General features: G+C 26.2%; 5 protein-coding genes across 5 annotated transcripts; 4 read left to right on the forward strand and 1 right to left on the reverse strand.

Moving 5' to 3' along the window:
* Positions 1-418: 418 nt before the first annotated feature.
* Positions 419-1,015, forward strand: GO595_010526 (small GTP-binding protein; the record flags this gene model as incomplete). Its single annotated transcript, XM_067913215.1, has 1 exon — positions 419-1,015. One exon carries the CDS (start codon positions 419-421, stop codon positions 1,013-1,015), a length of 597 nt encoding a protein of 198 aa, XP_067769264.1.
* A 7,185-nt stretch (positions 1,016-8,200) lies between these two features.
* GO595_010527 (2Fe-2S iron-sulfur cluster binding domain-containing protein) lies at positions 8,201-9,949 on the reverse strand (the record flags this gene model as incomplete). The annotated part of the gene is made up of 1 exon (XM_067913216.1): positions 8,201-9,949. One exon carries the CDS (start codon positions 9,947-9,949, stop codon positions 8,201-8,203), a length of 1,749 nt encoding a protein of 582 aa, XP_067769265.1.
* Positions 9,950-10,472: 523 nt separating this feature from the next.
* On the forward strand, positions 10,473-10,802 carry GO595_010528 (uncharacterized protein; the record flags this gene model as incomplete). Its single annotated transcript, XM_067913217.1, has 1 exon — positions 10,473-10,802. The coding sequence occupies one exon, from the start codon at positions 10,473-10,475 to the stop codon at positions 10,800-10,802; it is 330 nt and encodes a 109-aa protein (XP_067769266.1).
* Positions 10,803-11,274: 472 nt separating this feature from the next.
* Positions 11,275-11,613, forward strand: GO595_010529 (uncharacterized protein; the record flags this gene model as incomplete). The annotated part of the gene is made up of 1 exon (XM_067913218.1): positions 11,275-11,613. The coding sequence occupies one exon, from the start codon at positions 11,275-11,277 to the stop codon at positions 11,611-11,613; it is 339 nt and encodes a 112-aa protein (XP_067769267.1).
* A 5,695-nt stretch (positions 11,614-17,308) lies between these two features.
* GO595_010530 (uncharacterized protein) lies at positions 17,309-18,430 on the forward strand (the record flags this gene model as incomplete). The annotated part of the gene is made up of 1 exon (XM_067913219.1): positions 17,309-18,430. The coding sequence occupies one exon, from the start codon at positions 17,309-17,311 to the stop codon at positions 18,428-18,430; it is 1,122 nt and encodes a 373-aa protein (XP_067769268.1).
* Between the last annotated feature and the right edge of the window lie 4,733 nt (positions 18,431-23,163).

Here is a 23,163-nt window from a genome sequence, read left to right on the forward strand (position 1 = left end):
CTCGTACAGGTGAGTATAAAAACCAAGTGAAAAGTGTTGCATTTATATACTAAATTTCATCGATATATTGATCTGATATTTGATAATTTGAAAATAATTATTCAAGAAATTTATTTCTTGTGAATATATTGACTCCAACATAACTTCTACCAAACAGTGAATTTATGATATGAACTAGATTCAAAGCATTAATTAAATTTCTTTGATAAACATTTTATTTACTACAAATTTTAGGGAACACACATGTCGATGATACATTGTCCACATATGCTGCTTTATATTTATATTTTGATATTTTTTTTTCAGAGAATGTTAAAATTTACTTGAAACTTTTTTATTTACTTTACATATCTTAAATAAGTCAAAAATTATATTTTACAATGCATTCAAAAAGTAGAACACTTCGAACCCATATCAAATGAGCTCTCCTAATCCTTTTTCCATTAAAATCGTATTTCTAGGCGAAAGCGGGACTGGAAAAACAAGTATTGTCACAAAGTATGTTTCAGGTTCAATTCCAGAAGTATCTGTCCCAACTGTTGGTGCAGCATTTGTAACTAAAGATATAATATTCAACAAGAAAACAGTACAACTTTTGATCTGGGATACTGCAGGCCAAGAACTTTATAGAGGACTTGCTCCTATGTACTATCGAAATGCTGTTATTGCTTTTATTGTTTATGATGTTACAAACGCTGCTTCTTACAAGGCCGTCGAATATTGGATTAACGAGTTAAAAGAAAAAGGAGAAGAACAAATGGTTTTGGTCATTTGTGGAAATAAGATTGATCTTGAAGAAAGAGTTGTAGAAGAAGTAGAAGCACAAGCATTTGCATCTGGACACAATGCCATCTACGTGGAAACTAGTGCTGTTAGTGGACAAGGGATTGACCGAATGTTCCAAAATGCAATTAGCGAACTCATTAAACTTCAATCCAGCAACAGAGTTTCACATCAACAAACAAGCTCTAACTCTATACAAATCGAGAACACAAACCAAAGTTCATGTTGCTAATAAATATATTAGTTTTATCATTGGAATAAAAATGCTGTTAAAAAAAATATATTCTACAATAGGCTCATATATGCTAGTATGCAAAGACATTCATAAGTTTCTCTCTCCAAGCGAATGGCATTTGGAATTCGAAATTTTGTTCAAAAATTGAATGTAAACAACCGTTTCACATTCATTTACCAGCAAATTTTCCTATCGTTTATTTTGAAAAAGTTACAATCCGGTGACAAATTTATCATTATGACGATCAAAACCGCTCGTGCCTTCGGCACTCGCAAAATGTTGATAAACTTATGTTCAAAAACAATCTAATAATTCGTATAAAAATTTATTTATAGTCATCACTAAAAAAAATTAAACCTTTCGGTTTATTCAATTTGGTGGATCGAATAATTTCGTTTGACCATTAACAGTACAAATTAGTGGAATTGTCGGATTCCAGTGATATCCTTGATTATATCGCTAAAAAAGAGTCATGTGAGTTTTTCCTTTTCTGACGGTTATTTGGTACATACCGCAGTTTGAATGTGCCAATCGGTATCAAATTGTATTGCTTTTCTTCCAGTTTTCATTTTTAAAATGACTGTATAAATTCACATTCAAAAATGGAAAACCATATTTATAGCAACCATAAATTCAAACTTGTGTGTGTAACTTATGTTTGGCATCAATAAGCACATACTAAAATAAAATTAGGTAAAAGATATAAAAAATATTTAATTTCATACATATAATTCCCTAACACTTCAGTTTTTGAATATAAACCCGATGATTTTTCATTCATTCGATTCTATCGTTGGGAAACCTTTCTACAACCACTTGATCATTAATGTTCAATAAAAATAAAAATCTAATATTCTCTTTATTTATACAGAAATAATTTAATACTTCAAAGTTATTATATTCAATTGCATGGTGAAGTGCTGTCTCAAACATAAAATGAAAACTTCAAAACATTATGGACTTCATTCACATTAACGCCTGGCTGCTTGACAACGTAAAGAGACATTTCTATATTTCTTGCCTGCGCAACTTTATATAATGAATCTGATGGTGGTATTCCAAACTTTTGGAAATATTTAAAAATAAATACATTACCTTTATCAAACGATACATAAAAAAATGAGTGAGAATACATCGAATAACCAAATGATTCCAAAAAAGAAAGAATTTCATAGCTGTCGTGTCGAATGCATGCGGTTACCGCTTCACCATAAAAATGGCGGATGTCATCAGGAGACTTTTTATATAAATAATGAAAGAGTTCACTTCGATGAAATTTAATTACATCCTCATAGATATCTTTATATTCCACATAATTCACAATGTTATGAAATATATCTATGTTGCCTCCGATGACTGCACACCTTTTTGGTAATAAATGCTCGCTCCTTTCGATAACAAATAGTTAAAACATTTAACTGACCCATAAAATGCTGCATACAAAATAAGATCAAATCTTTCATACTGTATATTGCATCATGCAAATAAATAGTTTGTCATTGGGCTTTCCTAATTCACTGAATTTTTTGAAAAACAATGCATAAACGTGATATTTTGGTGTACGAAATTCAGTGTAAAGTAACCATGTAATCAATCTTGCAAGAACAGAATCAAAAGATAAGGGAAATTCTTTTGAATACATTTTCATTAGCGTTTCAATTGTGTCATCTAGATTGCCTTCTTCGAGGTTTGTTAAGAGTTCTTGGAGATTGGAGAGATATTGAATGGTCCCTTCTTCTTGCTCCATTTTTACCCTAAACAAGGTGAAAGAATATCAAATGATCTTTCCCAAAATGTCTATTTAATGCTATATTTATATTCTTAGATATACAGCTTATTTAAAAAAAAAAATTTGGATTATAATAACATCTAATTTGAATTTTTTTCTTTTTGTAACAATGCTTAATCAAGAAATCTTTTATTCATATTCTACATTAATAATTCTGATATAAATTCTAATCCATTTCTTATCGCAATATTAAGTGCTGTTTGAAAAAGATGAAATAAAATCCAATTAATATATTGAAACATCAATTATTCTAAAAATACATTAAATGTTATAAATATACATTTTCGATATATTGATCAATATCCTTATGATTAAGTAATAGTTTAACAATTTCAGTATAATTATTCATTGTAGCTATCATGAGTGGTGTTTGAATTAATATAAAGAATTGCCAAGTATTATTCTTAAACATTAATTAATAAAAATTGACTGATAATGAAGCAAATAAAAATCTGTTATATTGACATTAATTCTTTTGTCTTTAAGAAGTAATTCAACAATTTTAATATATCCATTTATAACTGATATAATAAGTGCTGTATATAATATTTATGAAAAATTCCATATATTTTTTTAAGACATAAAACTTTTTTGTGAAACATTTTAAATACTCATAAAATATCCTTGGCATTAACATCAATTCTTTCTTGTCTGAGCAACATTTTAACTATTTGTTTATTATTTTGTGATGATGCAATCGTAAGTGCAGTCGCAAATAAATGATATAATTACCACACATTTTTTTGAAATTTCGAATTTTTTTATAAAAAATTAAATTAACTAAAAAAATATCTTTACAATTGATATCAATTCCTTTTTGTTCGATAAGAACTTCGGCTATTTTTATCCAATTTTTTGAAGATGCAATAGTAAGTGCAGTTCTAAAAATATTAAATAATTTCCAAATATTAGTTTAAATTACAAAATTATTTAGTAAAAAATTATAATAAATAATTAAATGTCTTTATGATTGATATCAATTCCTTCTTGTTCGAGTAGTAATTTTACTGTTTCTGTTTGATTTTCAATGGATGCACAAATAAGTGCAGTTAAAAATTCGAAAAATAATTTCCAAATTTTTTTTTAAAACATCAAATTTTGAATTTGAATGTTGAAAAATTCTTAAAAACGCTTTTAATATTTATATCAATTCCTTTTTGTTCAAGAAGTAATTTTACGATTTCTAAATGGTTATTTGCAGATGCGACCATAAGTGCAGTCCAAAATTAGAAATGTAATTTCCAAATGTAACTTTGAAATATAAAATTTTTGAAGGAAATATCAAATAATGAAAACTAAAATTTTGAGCATTTATTTCAATTCCTTTATGTTCAAGAAGTGATTTAACGATTTCTATATGATTATTTCTAGAAGCAAGTATTAATATTGTCTGAAATGATTTGAATAATTTCCAAATAATATTTTGAGTTAAAAAATTATTTATATTTACTTCGAACAAAATTAATAAGCCTGAGTTTTAGCATTGATATTAATCCCTTCAATATTAAGAAGTAATCGAACAATTTCTACATGTTTCTCTGCTTCAGCTAAAACTAATGCAGTTTCAAATAATTTTAATAATTTCCGAATATTATATTGTAATATAAAATTATTTATATGAATATTAAATAAAATTAAAAAATATTTTTTGCATTGATATCGATTCCTTTTTGTTTAAGAAGTAATTTAACAATTTCTAAGTGTCCACTGTATGATGCAAATATAAGTGGTGTATTAAATGTTTTGATAAATTCCCAAATATTATTTTAAAAATTCAAATTATTAAAACAGATTTCAAACAAAACAAGCAAATATTTTTTGCATTAATATTAATTCCTTTTTGTTTAAGAATGTTTATAACTTCATTAATCCAGCCATTAAAGCATGCATGCATTAAATCTGTTTCAAAATATCAAAATAAACATTAATGATAATATTCAAACATCTAATATTAACAAATAATTCGAAAATATAGAATTTAAATATCTCTTTAATGTTTTTGATTTTTTCATCTTTAAGCAATGATAAAACAAATTCGTTCATTTGATCTTGAATTGATTCTATCGAAGGTTTATTAAAAGCAAAAAATCAAATATCTTGGTCATGTTTTTTATCGATGTTTAATAGTTTTAAAACAAAATCTATTTGCTTTTGTGATTTCATTGATGCTAATTTAAATTATTTGATAGAACTTCAAATATAAAAAGTAATCTTTAAAAAAAATATAAGTTAACATTATCATTATGATAAAAATTTATTTCAAGTAATAATTTAATTGTTTCTTTGATATTACTCATAGATATCCTATTAAATAATTCATCAAATAAAAATTTGTAAAGTAAACACCTTCATCATTTATGTTATAGTTTTCATTTCCAAGTAATTTTTGAAATACTTCATTAAATCCATTCATAGCTAAAAATATAAAAACTGTCTCAAACAAATCAAAGAAACTTTGAATGATGTATTGAAATATAAATTTAATAAAAAGAATTTCATTATCATCAAGATCGATTTCATCTCGTTCAATGTATGATTCAGTACCACTAAAAAATCCATTCAAAAAAGCTGCTGTAAGTTGTGTTTTAAATTATTTATATAAATTTCAAATATTACTTTGAGATAATGAATTATATATTAAAACAATTTAAAAAAGAAATAAATTTTTTCTTCGGTCTTATAATTTCTTCTTTTATCAAACAAAATTTTTTCAATATCTTTATGATAAAATAATGATGCTCTGGCTGCTGCTGTGCAAAATAAATTTAATAATCACCAAAAAATAAATTAAAATCCATTATTATTATTGTAAATTTTATATTAAACATAAAAACATCTTTAACATTAATATCAATTTCTTCCTTTTTTAGAAGTAAATTCACTATTTCCCTTATACCTCTTGAAGATGCAACTATAAGAGCTGTTTGAAATAAGCGATGTAAATATTAAATTTTATATTGGAATATTATATTATTAAAATGAGTAATAAAAGCGCAATTAAAACATCCACAGCATTTATATCAATTCGGTCTTGTTTAAGAAGTAGCTCCACAATTTCGATATACCGGTTTTCAGTTGCACAAATAAGTGCAGTTTGAAATAATTTATCTAATTTCCAAGATTTAAATAGAAATATTTAATTATAACAATAAACAATGAATTAAATATTTAGATGTTTTTCGCGTTAATATCAATATTTTTATGTTTAAGAAGTAATTCTACAATATCTATATATCCATTAGAAGATGCAATAATTAATGGTGTACAAAATTAACAAAATAATCTTGAAATCTTATTTTGAAATAAAAAATCGTATTAGTATACTTTCTACAAAATTATCAAAAATTATCTTTAATGTTAACACTAATATTTTCGTTTTCAATAAGCAGTTTAACAATTTCATTAAAACCTTTAACTATTGCATAAAACAATGCACTATTACCAAATAATTAGTGAAAATTTCCTATTTTGAATTATAACAAAAATTTAGAAGAAACTTTAAAAAAAATAAATTTATATCTCTGAAATTAACATCTATAGTTTTTGTTTCAAGAAGTAATTGTGCAATCTTGATGTGATTTTTCATACATGCCCATATAAGTGGTGTTCTACAATGTATATAAAAATTCTAAATTTAGAAATGAAAAATAAAATTTCAAAGCAAAACATTACACAAAACATATAAAAATCATAAAAATTTACATTAATTTTGTTGTATCTAAGAAGTAACTGAACGACATCTATCAAATTATTCTTTACTGCATAAATAAGAGGTATTCTAAATTAGAAAATTAAATTCCATTTAGTATAAATAAACTTTAAATCATATAAAATATCATTAAATAATGTCAACAAATATCTTCAATATTAACAAATATATCACTTTTTTCAAGTATATATGTAATTAGTTCAATGTTATTTGAAATAACTGAATATATTAAAATATAATCTGGAATTTTACTTTCTCTAAGAAATTGATCGATAAGAATCATATTTCCGATTTTTGCTGTTTTATATATAATATTATCATCAATTTCCATTTTATTTTTCTTTAAATAAGAAAAAATTTGATAATTACTACATTTAATACATTTCTTTGCAAGTTTAGAGATATCTTTGATTTCATTAATTTTGTTTTCATAAAAATATTTAAAAATTTCATTTCGATGAAACATAATTGCTGTTTCATATGCATCTTCAAATGATGACTGATTTTGTTCGCATAAATGTATAATTTCAAGATTCCCACCTGCAATTGCATATTTAAATGTATTTTCTAATTTTGCATGATTTGAATATAAAAATCGAAAACATTTAACTGCAGAAAAAAATGCTGCATAATCAATTAATGAAACATTTTCCTGATTAATAAATGTGATTTTTTCATATATGGATGGCTTAATCTTTTGATCATAATCAAAACATGTTTGTTTTAAAATTTTTTGTAATGTTTCAATATCATCATTACGAATAGAAATCGCAATGTTTGATTGATTTATTCCTTGGCAAATTAATTCGGTATGTCTTTTATATTTTATTTGATTATTAAAAGGATTATCATAATTTTTAAAGGTATTCTGAATTTCTTTTAAAAAATTATGTATTGTGTGCTTGTTATATTTGCCATAAGGTTTCATCAGAAGCTTTTCAAACTCTGAAGGACTAACATAATGTATTAAATATAAATTGCGTTTATGTATAGCAATATTTGGTGAAACTATATTATTTTCAATTAGCATTTCAAGAAGAAAATTCGATTCTTGTGATTGTTTATTATAAAGAATTTGTGAAAATATTGGAATTAAGCTCTTAATTTTATATGTTTCTTGTTCTTTTCTATCAAGTTCTGTTAAAAAAGTAAAATATACATAGAAATCTTCCATCCTTGAAACAAATGCTGAATATACTAAATGAGAAACTAAACAATTAAATGAATAGGGATGTTTTTCATCAAATTTATTAAATACAATTTGAATTATTTCTTCATAATTATCCCAATTCAAACTTAATATCTTCTTTTGTATTTTGTCGTGCCATTTAATAATTTCTTGTTTTTTCCTTTCTTCATCAATATTCATGTACTAGATTAATTCTTTTAAAAGCCTTAAAGTGCACTTTTATATGAACATTCGTTAGCAGCTTTTTGAATTGTTTATTTTAAATTGACAGTTTTTAAATGTTTGAGGATGGAACCATTTAAATTGAGTAAAAATATATCACTTCGTAAGAAGGTAACTTTAATTTTCAATGCTATCCATCATTATTAAATTAATAAAAATTTCTTAATTATTCAACACATTCGCATATTTATGCAATTTCATAACTTTATTAATCTTAATAAAAGTTTTAATAGAAAATTAGTTCACAATTTCAAAATATGTTTTAATTCGTTTTTACTTCTTAGGACGTGCTTTGAATGTAGTATGAAGAATCTTCTCAACATCTGGTGTAATGAGTTTCTTTGCAGGTGAATCAAAAGCAGATTGTATTTTAGCCATTTCCTTCATCTTGTAAATAGCGTTAATTCTATTTTTCATTGTTTGTTCATTTTCTGGATATGGGCTACCACCTCCACAAACGCAACCACCAGGGCAAGCAGTTACTTCGACGTATTTAATGCCAGCCACTTCAGGGTCCTTCTTTTCGATTCTTTCCATTAAGTTTTGAGCTTCATGTAATTGATCAACTGCTGCAAACTTAAACGGTTTACCATTGATATCAATTTGGGCCACCCTAACCGTCTTGTAACCTCTAATGTTATTGAAATCGACTTTTTCAAGTTTCTTTCCTGTCACTTTTTGATAAGTTGCCTTGGCAACAGATTCTGCCAAACCGCCAGATGCGTAAACTAAAGCCGCATCACCAGTGCTCTGACCAATTAAGCTATCAAATTTCGAGTCCTTTAATTTTATGATGGAAATTCCGGCTGTCTTTAACATTTGAACCAATTCTCGTGTAGTTAAGGCTACGTCAGTATCCTTGAGACCATTTGTAACGAAATTGTCACGTTCAATTTCGTCTTTCTTTGCAGTGCATGAACCAATATATACTGTGTATATTTGTTCATTAGCACGTGGTAACTCTTTGGGCTTAGTTTTATTGTTCTTTAATAAGCCTGAAAGCATTGTAATAGTGGAACGAGAGTTACTAAGTTGCTTCATCATATTACCTTTGCTTTGCTCAATGAAATTAACAAATGCAGGACAATTTGATGAGTATAATGGGAACTTAGCTTTAGGATCTTGAAGTTTTTTGGCTAATTGTTCGGCTTCAAGATTGATTAAGATATCGTTACCAATTGAACCATCAAATACATACTTAAAGCCAAGCTGATGGAGTGCGGTGATGACTTTACCAGCAGATAATGTTCCAGCAGGATAACCAAATGCTTCAGATATATCAACGAAAACTGATGGGTCGATTGTACAGACTGTATCACGTTGTGATGGCTTACGAAGTTCAGATAATACTTCGCGGGCTTGACTTTTTTCGGTCATTGCGCCACATGGACAATATAATGTGCATTGGCCACATTTGACACAGGTACTCTTTTCTAATGTGACTCCTGATGTAGGTTGAACCAACATACGATCTCCACGGTTGGCGAAATGAATGGATTTTTGGCCAACTATTGATTCACATGCTCGAACACAGCGTCCGCATAAAACGCACTTGGCTGGATCGAATTGTATGCTATGTGTGGATGAATCTACGGCTTCGGGAGCAGGTTTATGACGTTCTTTTTCATGAACATTAAATTCATAGATGATATCACGGAAGGTACATCGATTATTTGCAATGCAAGAGGTACATCGCTCATCATGAGATGCAAGGAGCATCTCAAGATTGGCACTAACAGCTTCTTGAACTTTGGTTGATTTTGTATTAACAGTAAGACCATCATAAATAGGGGTTACGCAAGCTGGCGCAAGCCATGAGTTATTGCACTCAACGAGGCAAACACGACATGAGGCGCGTTGGGGAAGATTTGGATGATGGCAAAGTCGTGGAATTTTGATGTTGTTGCGGTCGCAAAGTTCTAAGATCGTTTCGCCTTTCTTAGCTTCTAACTTGCGTCCATTGACCGTCACGATGACGTTACGGAGGGAAAATGATGAAGAAGGGCTCAGGCTGGTGAGCATTGGAATGTGGCTTATCGAACCCTTCTCAAAAAGTTAATAAAACGGTTTCTTGAATCTTATCATTATTAACGGCTGCTTTGCTATGAATTATTGAATAGTTTATTTTTTGATTTATCAACTGCCATATCAAACCTATGAAAATTAAATTAAAAAATATTCAGGTTAAAAAATTGAAATCTAAAAAATACCTGTTACTGGATGGAAATCTATTTTTCAATCAATGAAAATCTGATTCACTAAAAAACTTGTTTGTTATCTTCCACTTACTCTTTTATTAAATACTTTATTGATCGGTACTATGACGATCAATAAAGTATACATTAGGTTGTTACTAAATGAAAAAGTGGGAAAAATGCCATCGTGGAATCATGTTCTTGGCAACATGTCACATTTGTCGATTGTATAATTTTTAATTCACTTTGCAACGGTTGTAGAAAATTTTTGTGACGGTTGAATTGAATTCAGAACATCTCTCATTTTGAATTTTAATAGTTTACATATTCTTCTGACTTCATTTTCATATATGGGTCGGAGAAAAAGCAACACTAAAACTTTAATAGGCTTTAGGATAAATATCTCGGGAATGAATTCTATGTATATTCCTCTTCATAATGAAAAAATAAGTAAAAAAGATTTAATAAGACTTGAATCGATAATTCCACCTCTTCAGAAATTGATTGATATGCACCAACCTCCGGATATTAATTTTATCCCTCCTCCACCAAGTAATCCTAATGATGCTCCTATAAATGATCATGATGAATTTGATCCCTTTTTCGATATCTTCCCTGAAGAAACATCTGAAGGTTCAGGATTTCTTGATGGAGCATTTGAATATGATTTTGATTTCTAATGTATTTTTAATATATAATAAGTCTCAATAAAAGCTGGTATCTTCTCTAATTTTAAGTATTGCTAATATGTATTTATTTTGAACAAAATATTTTGAAATATATTTGCATTTTTAAATAATCCTATATTCAAAAAAATGAAAGGAGATAATTCGCTTTACCTAAATTTGCCCATAAAATCAAAGGTAAATATCAAAAGTGGGCATAAATAAAACCGCTTTTTTCATTATAATGAGATCTCTTTCTATAGAAAATAATTACAAAAAAAATTTGATCATGTTAAAATAATATAATTTATTAATAAGTTAAGTTAGTTGAGATTCTACTAAATCTCCTTCAGGTGTACCCCAAATAATATGAGGTAGTACTGGATGAAATGAGCATACATTACTCATTTTTATATCCTTTAAGTTATGTATCACTTTACCATTTCTATCTATAATCACTGGCGACAAATTTTTCGGTGCCAAAGTCATGAAAGGTGACAATGGATGTGCATCGAAATCGACCAACGTAGATTTTGTTTCGAATTCCACAACAGGAAAATCATTATTCGTATCCCATTTTATACAAGCGCCAGCCTTCGTTCCAGCGAAAAATGTTGCATTATTATCCACACAACCCACGATTTTTATTATTTTATCATTAGCTCTTGGTGCTGCAACATTTTGTGGTGATTTCATTCTAAGGTCCATCATTACGATTAAACCATTAGAGAAACCAGCGACGCAAGAATTCGAAGAAATCGGGTTCATAGCTATAGCAGATACTGATTCCTTTGCGCCAGTATTATATTCACCAATAAGTTTTTGATATTCGATATCCCAAAGACATATATTCCCAGATATACCTCTTGAAGATACGAATTGTTTTTTATTTTTTATTAATGACAAAACGACGGGGAAATTTATCGAATTCCCAGAGAAATCCGAATAAAACGAAATCTTCGAATGTTTATTTTGTGGGTTCCAAATATTTATATAACCATTTTCAGTGCCAATAAAAACTAAAGGTTTATAATCCCAATCACTTACAGCTAATGAAGTAATTTTTGAGTTAATAAATATTTTTGTCGAATTCATAAACTCATCAATATAATAAACATTATTTTTTGTTGTTGATACTGAAATAGATAAAGTTTTAGGATAATATGTTAAATGATTTGGTTCTTCTGTAGAATCGAATTTATATTTATTTGTGATAACTAATTTAGTTGTAGGTACATTTGATATAGAAGGAAATGGTAATGATACTGGTGATGTAGTTGGCTTTGAATCTTCTTTTAATTCCCATTGACATGAATTAACTAATTGATATATCGATATATTAAAAACTGCATTTCCACCTTTTTCATTATAATTAAATGTGTTTAATATTTGTTCGGATATGTTTCGTATTGTTAAATGTGGATCATTCTTTAAGATATTTAAATATTCGATTGATAATTTTATGCTTTTCTTTAACGAGTCTTCACTTTGACATAATAAATCAGCTAATTTCGAAAGTTGATTAAAATCTTTTGAACATTCTTCATAACAAAAGCCTTCGATTTTAAAATAACTATTTAATATTTCTTTTATTGTTCGATTTTGGAATTCGATTTCTGATAAATATTGTTTAGCTTCAAGTTGATAATTTGATAAAAAATTCCCTAAAAATATAATATAATTAAAACGTACTAAATAAGAAGAATCGAAAATGCTTAAAATTAATAAACAAAACAATTGAATGTTTGCTAATTTCTCTGTTGGTTGAATGAAAAATGATAAAATTGATAATGCCGCAGATCGAATTTCATAAGAATTATGTAAACAAAATGAAGCGATTTGTATATGTAATCCATTATCATATATAACTTTGGAATTAATACCATACATGTCACAAATTTTATATATTAAAATTAATATCCAAAGTGTAAATAATGAATCGGAATCATTTAATAAGTTTTTAAGATTTATTATAAATTGTTTCGATGTAAATAAATATCGTAATGAATCATTACATGATATGACATATGAAAGAATCGCACAAATCATTGATCGTGTTAAAGTTGGAATATTCGAATCGAAAATTAATTCTTTAAATGATTTAATATCATTACTAGAAACAATTTCATATATTAATTTCGGATCTGTTTGTAATAAAGCTATACATAAATAACAAAGTGAATGTTTTGAAAATTTTGTGTTTTGATTATTTTTTATTAATATCGAAAACAATTTCGAAAAAATCGTTGTCTTTGTTAATTTATCTCTCGACTTTTGTGATAGAGAAGCATATTTAGCTAATAATTCGAATGAAACTTTTGATAATTTTGAATCTTCTGGAATATGAAACAATAAAGTAATTAATGTAATTGGAATATCTTTTTTACAATCATTTTTCAAATAAACTTTTACTGAGTTAATAGTTTGATCGAACAAATTTGTTATAAATCCAAATGAATCGATTGTAACTTTAGTGACGACATAATCGACAATAGTTTTCCAATGTCCCCATAAAGGATGTGTAGACATATCAGGTAATTCTGGATATGACATTGGATGTACTTGATAATTCCTTAATAAAAATTGTGCTAGTAAAAATTGTCTAAAAAGATGTGATATAAAATTATTATTTCGGAAGTATTTACGATATTCTTCTTTATGTAATACATCGGAAGCAATTGAGTCAATTATAGCTTGTAATATTTCATTAAGTTCTTTAATGTTTATTATATCAATGAATTTATTCATTGGGAATTTGTCATCAACTATCGATGTTCGATAATATTGAATGACATGACAAACAACAGCAAGTTTTACGGGTGTGAAAATACATGAAGTTAAGAAGTCTCGTGGTAAATGTGGATCTTCTGGAATTGTTTCTTTAATATTAGTTGTACATAAACAATAATAATCATTCCAATCAATTTGTTTGATTGTCGACTTTTGGAATGTTGAAATACTTGGAATAGGATGTTGACTATTAGCCGCAACTTGTATCGCATGTAATGCAGCACCTGCATTTGAACAATCAAAGATAAAAAACGATGGAGTTTTAATGGAATCAAATAATTTTCGTATGGAATAATTCATAAATATCCCGCTATTACGATCAACACATGGAATAGAACTAGGATCATGTTGTGGAAAACCATAACCAATGTAATGGAATAAAACTCGACCACTTGATACATCACTACGTAATGTTGATAAATGATTAATGGTATCTACGTTTGGATTAATTTGATGAAAAAAACGTAGATCTGTGGATAACGTGGAATAATTGGTACGGAAATACTTTTGAACAAAATCACTGTATTTGGATGGTAAAATACTGGATACATTTTCCCACATAAAAATGGCAGAACGATTATGTGAATGAGTAATTGTCCTGTTATTGGTCAAGGATGAAACCATTGTTAGTACACATTTGATTTGGACATCTGAACGACGAATATTTGATACTTTTGGTTCATTAATTTCTGTAAGATTATATTGGTAATCATCAATGTTTGGGGATTCTATGGGTAATGTTTTTGAAAAATCTTGGATTTTAAAAAGACTTAAATTTTCTTTGATAGTTTTGGAATATATTGGTTTATCATCATCATCACTACTATCAAATGAATCATATGAACTATCTGTGTTTATCCCATCTTGACTAATTAAAAAATCCTTGATATTTACAACACGGCTCTTTTGCATTCAGGGAAAATTCGTGGAAAATAAACTTTTCAATTTCACCCAAAAAAAAAACGTTTTAAATGTAAATGGACAAAAAAAACCCTTCATCAGCACTACAAATAAAATTGGCTCAATTAAATAAAGTAGCAGAATATTTATCATCACAACTTGCAGATAATGTTTTCCAAATTCAAACTCTTAGAAATAGATTTGAAGAATTTGAAAATAAAATCTTTAATAAAACACAGGAAAAAATTAATAGCATGATTAATCAATATTTAAATGAACAAAATAATGATATAAAAATTAATACTAATGTATCAAATAATTCACAGATATTAGAAGTCAAAAAAAATTGTGAAACAAAACTAAGGACATTAGAACGAGAAGTTTATACTCAATTGGAAATGATGAAAGGAGAAATTACAAAAATTTCTAATGAGATATCAAATCAATTAATTGATATTAATAAAAGTTTTCAAGGATTAATGAAAACAAATAATTCACAAACACGTTCTCTTAATAAAAAATTTGAAAAGATCATAAAAACGCATGATGAAGAATCATTAAGAAAACAACAATTATTCCAAGAAGAAGAAATGCGCAAATATTCAAAAATAGAAGAACAATTTAAGTCCGAAATTGAAGAATTAAAACTAAATCTTCGACCATCCACAGCATTAAAGCAACAAGTTCGGCAAGATTTAAACATATTAATCCAAAAAATTTCGATACTTCGTACGGAAGTTAATCAAATGCGACGAAACATAAAACAAATTTCATTTCCAACATATATCATTAATGGTAAAAGATTTGCACACACACTTTTTACTGAGAATCAAAATTATAAATCTGAATACAATTCGATTTTACTTGAATTAAATAATGAAGAAAAAGAAACGCAGAAAACAATTGAAGCCTTAAAAATTAAATATGAAACCAAACAAAAAGAATATGAAAAAGAAATAAATTATTTATATGATGAATTAAAGAAATATGATATTGTTTTACAGCATAAATCAGAAATCGAAAAAGAAGAAAACAAAATGAATCAAAAAATAAATAATATGAAAAACTTAATTGAAAAAATCAAAAAGATTAAAGAAAAAAATCAAAAAGAAGAAAATGAACTTATCGAAAAATATCAACAAAAAGAAAAAGAAGAAATTGAAAAAAACGAACGAATTAAATCACAATTTATCGAAGAAACAAAAAAATACAAAACTTTAAATGATATAATAAATGATAAAAAAGAACTTTTACAAATAAAATCGAATTTAAAGAATCAAGAAAAGGAAGAAAACATTGCTGATATATATAAACTTGAAATTGATAAACTTAACGACAATAATAATAAACAATTTAATGAGATTAAAGAAGAATTAAATAAAAAAGTTATAGAACATCAACAAAAATATGAAAACGAATATAACGCACAAAAGTTATTATATAAAGAAAATATTAATAAAACATTAAATGAGATAAAATTTAATTCATTTTTAATAATAAATGAAATAGAAAAACATTATAAAACACAAATAGAATTATCAAATCAACAATTAGAAATATTAAATCTAAAAGAAGTTGAATTACCAAATATAACTCAAACTTTAGAAGAAGAAAAGAATTCTTTTTCATTAGATATCGAAAATGAGAAAAATCAAATTGTTCCAAATTATAATGAAATTATTAATAATGAAGAAAATCGATTTACACAAATAACAAATTATTATAACGATGATAGTATTAATACATTAATTTCTATAATATCGGAACTAAATACAAATCAATTAATAAACCATTATAACTTATTAATTGAACAACTTCAACATGAACTAAATAATCTTGAAAATAATGATAATGATGAAAATGATTTTATACAAATTGCACGAAGAACTTCTTCGACTAAAATACAAAATGCCTTAAAAGAAAGTACGTCAAATATATCGAATTTAATACAAAATATTTTAAAGAATTTAAAAAATTTTAATAAACAAATTCAAAATAAAAATATGGAAATTTTTAACACAATAAACGAAATTTTTTCTAATAACGAAAAATTAATTTTCGATCAAAATTTAACAATCGAGAATTCACATGATGAAAAATATCAATTATTACAAACATTTATAAATAAATTTTTTGATTTATATAATACAAAAAATGATGAGTTAAAGATAGAAATGGAAAATTTCGATATAAAATTAAATGAATTAATCGAATTCCAAACTAATTCTTTGGATGAAAGAGAACAAAATTATCGAAATAATGATGGGCATTATGAAAAGATTAAAGATAACTTGAAAATTAAGGCTGGAATGAGGAATCCGGAATATTTAAGTTCAAAAGATTTAAAAATTAAACAATTAAATCGAACTTTAGATTTAGCAATTATTAAGTTTAAAACTGCTGGAATGAGAAGTCAAGAAAAAACAGAAATAGAAAAATTGGAAAAAATTTTGGAAGATAAAAACAAACAATTAAAAAATATGGAAAAGAATATAAACTTTGGAAAGAAACAAATCCAATTAAGAAATAGTGACGGAAAATTATCAGCAGGAAGAATGAGGAAAATGATTTCAAATACTGATGGAAACAGAACGAGTATGGTGCATAAACCATTACCAAAACTTGTTAATAAATAAAAATGCGAATAAAAATTGTTTTCTGATGTGGCTCTGAAGGAAACTTGCAATCAACAATTCGAAAGTAACTTGCTTTAACAAATGGAAAAATGTTAAATAAACGGTTTACATTTGAAAGTCAAAAATGGAGAACGTTTAAACCCCACACAATTTTGGAAACGATCAAAAGCACTTTTTGATTGCGTTCTTGTAAAGATGTCCGAAGAGAAACAGCAAGAAATCATGATTTCACCAGATTTTTATAAAATCTACATGTGGGAATTCAATGACGATGAGGAAGAGGTTGAAATCAAAATTTCTTTTCCAAAAACATTTAATTCAAAATCCATTATCTACCAACTTACCCCAGAGAAGAATGCTGTTAACATCACCATCAAAGGCGAAATAGTTCCTCTTGTCAGAAGTCTTCTCTTTGGCACCATTTCCGAAGTCAATGTTACACGTTCTGATACACAATTCACACTCTGTCTCACTAAAGAAAAGCCTGGAGCATGGGAGCTTCCTTTTACGGATGTTCACCCATCTTTTGGAGATGCAGATCCTCAAACATGTTTCATTCTTTTCCATTTTCTTATTACTAAAGGAGACCAAGATCGTGCCATAGATTTTCTCAACAAGTCGGCCAACTTTGGTTATCTTCCAGCCATTGAAACAATTATTGAAAATACTAAGCAATTTCTTTCTAACGAAGACCTTCCACAAAACGACAGGATCCAAATTTTTAGTACCATTACAAATCTTTATGATGTAGGTGTAAATAAATATCATGATCCAAAATTTGCCCTTAAATCGGGTATGTTCCTATTACAAAATGGCGTAGAGTCTGCCAGCGTCCTCGAAATCTTCCAAATTGCCTGTAACGCCGGAGTATCTGAAGGATTTACATTTCAAGGAATTGCAGTATCTCCACTTTCACAATATGGTTTTGAGGTAAAAGACGCGAAATTGGCCGTTAAATTGTTTAGTAAAGCTCTTGATTTCGACAAAGACGAACCTTTAGCTAATCATTTTCTTGCGATGCATTTGTATAACGGAATCGGAGTCGAAAAAGACGTCAAACGTGCCAAAGCGCTTCAAGAAAATGCAGTTAAGAAGATACCGACCTTGGAACCATTGAAGACAGTTACTATCGAAGGAGAAAAAGAAGAACATTACGAACATAACGAAATAGCTTTGAAGGATAACTCCGAAAGGGATAACGACAATGTGAAAAAGGAATCGAAAGGCACTAAAATTGGTCTAATTATTGGCGGCGCCATTGTTGCTGTTGCCGCAGGTGTCTCAATATATAATTTTATGAGGAGACGAAATCATTAAAAAAATTAAATAAGAAATACGTTTTTTTATTATTTATATTTTATGAAAATGTTTTGTTTATGCGAAAAATATTTTATTTCCCACTTTCTTCATTCTGAAGTTGAGAATGTTTTTCTCGAAATAATTTAATTATTTCTGATCGATTAAATACAGTTGCTTTGTCAAATGCTGTTTTATGATGTTTAAATGATTCCCAAATATTGTTTTAGAATATAAAATTATTTAAATTAATATTAAATAAAATTAATGAAAATCTTTGGCATTGATATCTATTCCTTTTTGTTCTAAAAGTAATTTGACTATTTCCAAATGACCATTTAAAGATGCTAATATAAGTGCGGTGTTAAATCATTTGGATGATTTCCATATATTTTTTATGTATATTAAATCTCTTTAAGAAACATTTTATTAAATTTACAAAAATCTTTTGCATTGATATCAATTTCCTCTTGTTCTAGAAGTAATTTAATTATTTCTTTACAGCCTTTAATAGAAGCAAGTAAAAGTGCAGTTCTAAAAAAGTAAAATAATTTCCAAATATCATTTAAAAACATAAAATTATTAAATAAAAAATTATCTTTAATATTAATATTAATACCTTTTTGTTGGAGAAGAATTTTAATTATTTCTGGATGATTATTTAAAGACGCCAAAATAAGTGCTGTTTGAAATATTTTGAATAATTTCCAAATATAATTTTGAAATATTATGTAATCTTAAAAAATATCAATTATAACAAACAAACATCTTTAACATTGACATCAATTCCTTCTTTTTCAAGCAGTAGTTTGACTGTTTCTATATGACCAAAAAAAGATTCCCAAAGAAGTGTTTCTCGAAATATTTAAAATTGTTTTTAAATAAAGTTTTAAAATATAAAATTATTAAAAAAAACTATGAATAAAACATATAAATATTATCTTTGACATTAACATCGATGCTATCTTGTTTAAGAAACAATTTCACTATTTCAGTATAACCATTTGAAGATGCACAAATAAGTGCTGTCATAAACAAAATGAATAAATTCCAAATATAATAATGAAATACTCTATTATTAAAATAAACATCCAATAAAATATTTAAATGTTTTGAGCATTAATATTAATTCCTTTTTGTTTAATAAGTAATTTAACTATTTCAATATAATCTTTTTTAGATGCATAAATAATTGGTATTTCAAATAATTTAAATAATTTTTATGAATTTTTTACAATAAACTTCAAAGTTATATAAAAAACATTAAATGAAATTAACAAACATCGATATCATTAATATCAATTCCTTCCTGCTCAAGAATATACTCAACAAGTTCAACATTTTCTGATTCCATTGATTCAAACAAAATGCTTTTTGGAAGCTTATTATTTTGCAATGTCAGTTTAACAAGATATATATTACCAAATCTTGCAGATTTCTTAGAAATAGTTTCATCAATTTCCATTCCATTATCTTTTAAATATGAAAAAATTACATAATTACAATATAATATACATATTTTCCCTAATACATCTAAACCTTTAATTTCTTGGATTTTATTTTCATAAAGATATTTAAAGATATCATTTCGATGAAATTCGATTGCTGTTTCATATGCATTTTCAAATGATGAATGATTTTGCTCACATAAATGAATGATTTCCTCATTTCCACCTGCAATTGCATATTTACCTGTATATTCTGCATCTGCACCATTCATAAGTAAGTATTTAAAACATTTAACTGATCCAAAAAATGCTGCATAATCAATTAATGTTACATTTTCTTCATTAATAAAAGAACATTTTTCGTAAAGTGATGGTTCAATTGTTTGATCATACTCAAAATTTACTTGTGACGATATTTCCTGTAGTTTATCTATTTCATCATTTCGAATTATTTTCGCAATTTCATTAGGATTATGTCCTTCTTTGATTAATTGCTTATGTAATTCCCAATTATTCTTTGATAGTTCTTCAAAGTTATTTAAAAATGCTTTCGTTATTATATTAAAATTTTGAGCTATTCTATTCTCTTTTTCTGATTTATAATGAGCGAAATATTTTGATTTAATGTTTTTTACAATATCTTCATCAATTAAATTTTCTTCAAGCATTTTTTCAATCAAATAATATGATTCTTGTGATTCGTTTTTAGATAAATAATTACCAAAAATTTGAATAATTTTTGGATAGTTTTTGTTAATTTTTTCTTCCTTTGTTTGAATTAATTTAATATAATTTATGTAAAAATCATTTAAATCTTTTTTTGATAAAAATGCAGAATAAACCAAATTACTAATAATTAAATTATATGAATATGGAAAATTGAAATCAAATAATTCCATTGTCTTCTCAATAGATGTTTCGAGATTTTCTTGAGTTATATTAAATATGATTTGTTGTATTTTGAAAAGCAAATCAATTTGTATGGATTGTGATTTATAATCATTGTTTCCATTACTGTTCATTCCATAAAATAGATTTCATTGATAAACTATTCAATTTTCACAGAAACTGTTTCCAGCCAAAATTTTGAGCACGTTTATCCAAAAGTGACTTTTTAAAACTCCTTCGTTATTGAATTTTTTATGAAGTTCCAAATTATTCCTTGAAAGACCTTCAAAGGATTTATAGAACGTTTTGATGAGTGGTGCCTCAAAATAACTTGTATTTTTAATTTTTTCTATTTTAGATTGTGTAAAATATTTTGATTCGATTAATTTGTTTTCAATTATTTGGTAAATTAGATAATATGATTCTTGTGATTTTATTTGAAGAATATATTTAAGAAATGTTTCAATGATTCCATATTCAGTTGAATTTATTTCTTCTTCTTGATTTGAAATGTTTTTTAAATATTTAATACATATTTCACATTCATTCTTTCGCGAATAAAATGAATAATAAAGCATTTGAATTAGAATAATATTAAATGTTTCAGGGAAATCTTTATCAAATAATTTCATTGTTTGTTCAACTGATTCTTCAAAATTAACATTACTTAAATTAAATATAATATTTTGAAGTGTTATAAGGAATTCCAGATAAAAATCTTCATGGTTTGTTATTTTTTCTGAAGAATTTGGAGAAGGAATTGCAACACAATTTTGGAGTTCATTCTCCATTTAAAAAAGTGCTTTGAAAATATAAACCTTTCGAAAAAAATTCTTTGATTTACAATTCCAGGAAGGAAACGAAACATAAATTAAATTCGATATAACTTATGTTCTTATTATTAAAAAAAAATATTTATTCATTACTTTTATTAGAGTTATTGTTTTTATCTGCTGAAGCTTTCTCTTGAATTAATTCGACAATTTTTGGGTAGTTGAAAGTGGCTGCAAGCATTAATGATGTAAAAAATTATTTGAATGAATTTTATATTATTGAAATTAATTAAAAAATTTCAAAATATATTGAAAACTCTTTAAATAGATATTCCTTGCATAAATATCAATTCCTTCTTGTTTAAGAAGTACTTCAACTATTTCTGTATAACCATGTTGCGATGCGGCTATAAGTGCTGTATTGAATAATTTGAATAAATTCCGAATATCATTTAAAAACAAAAAATTATCATAACAAATATTAAATCAAATGTATAAAAATTTTGAATGTTAACATCAATTCCTTTTTGTTCAAGAAGTAATTTAACCATATCTAATTTATCATTATATGTTGCAATCATTAATGCAGTTTCTAATAAACAAAATAATTTCCAAATATTGTTTTTATATTTGAAATTATTCAAAAAAAGATTAAATCAAACAAAAATTCATTCTGAGCATTAACATTAATTTCTTTTTGTTCAAGAAGTAATTTAACTGTTTCCAAATGACCATTCAAAACTGCAAAAATAAGTGCTGTAAAAAGTAAACAAATTAATTTCCATACAAAATTTTGAAATATGAAATTATCAACATTAACTTTAAACAAATAAAACAAATATCTTCAACATTGATATCAATTCCTTTTTGATCTAAAAGGAATTTAACCATTTCAAGGTCACCTTCACTAGATGCCAAAATAAGTGGTGTTTTAAATGATATATAATAATTCCAAATATTATTTTAAATTAGTAAATACTTAAAACAATTATTAAAAATAACAAATTAATATCTCTTCCATTAATATCTATTCCTTGCTGTTCAGTAAGTAATTTGGCTATATCCGAATTTTGATTATCAATAAGTGCTTACCAAAATAATTTAAATCAATATCAAACATTATGTTAAAATTTTAGATTTAAATAAATACTTTTAGATTTACTTATTTCGTTCTGTGCAAGAACATATTTAACAAGTTCAGTATTTCCTGAAATTGTAGAAAATATAAAAATATCTTTTGGAATTGGAAAGTTTTGTAAAAAATACTTAACTAAATATATATTCCCAACTTTTGCTGATTCATTAATAATATCATTATTAATTTCAAATCCTTCTTGAAGTAAAAACATTAGGATTTCATAATTACTGTATTTAATACATTGCTTTACTAATTCTCGTATATCAATTTCTTGAACTTTATTTTCATAAAGATATTTAAAGATATCATTGAGATGGAAATTTATAGCTGTTTCATATACATCATCAAAAGATGAATGATTTTGTTCACATAAATGAATGTTTTCAATGTTTCCGCCCACAATTGCATACTTAAATGTATTTTTAACATTTGCACCATTCATAAGAAAATATTTAAAACATTTAACTGAGCCAAAAAATGCTGCATAATCAATTAATGAAATATTAC

The sequence above is a fragment of the Histomonas meleagridis genome (assembly GCF_020186115.1).
Source record: "Histomonas meleagridis strain 2922-C6/04-10x chromosome Unknown scaffold_61, whole genome shotgun sequence".
Lineage (NCBI taxonomy): Eukaryota > Parabasalia > Tritrichomonadida > Dientamoebidae > Histomonas > Histomonas meleagridis.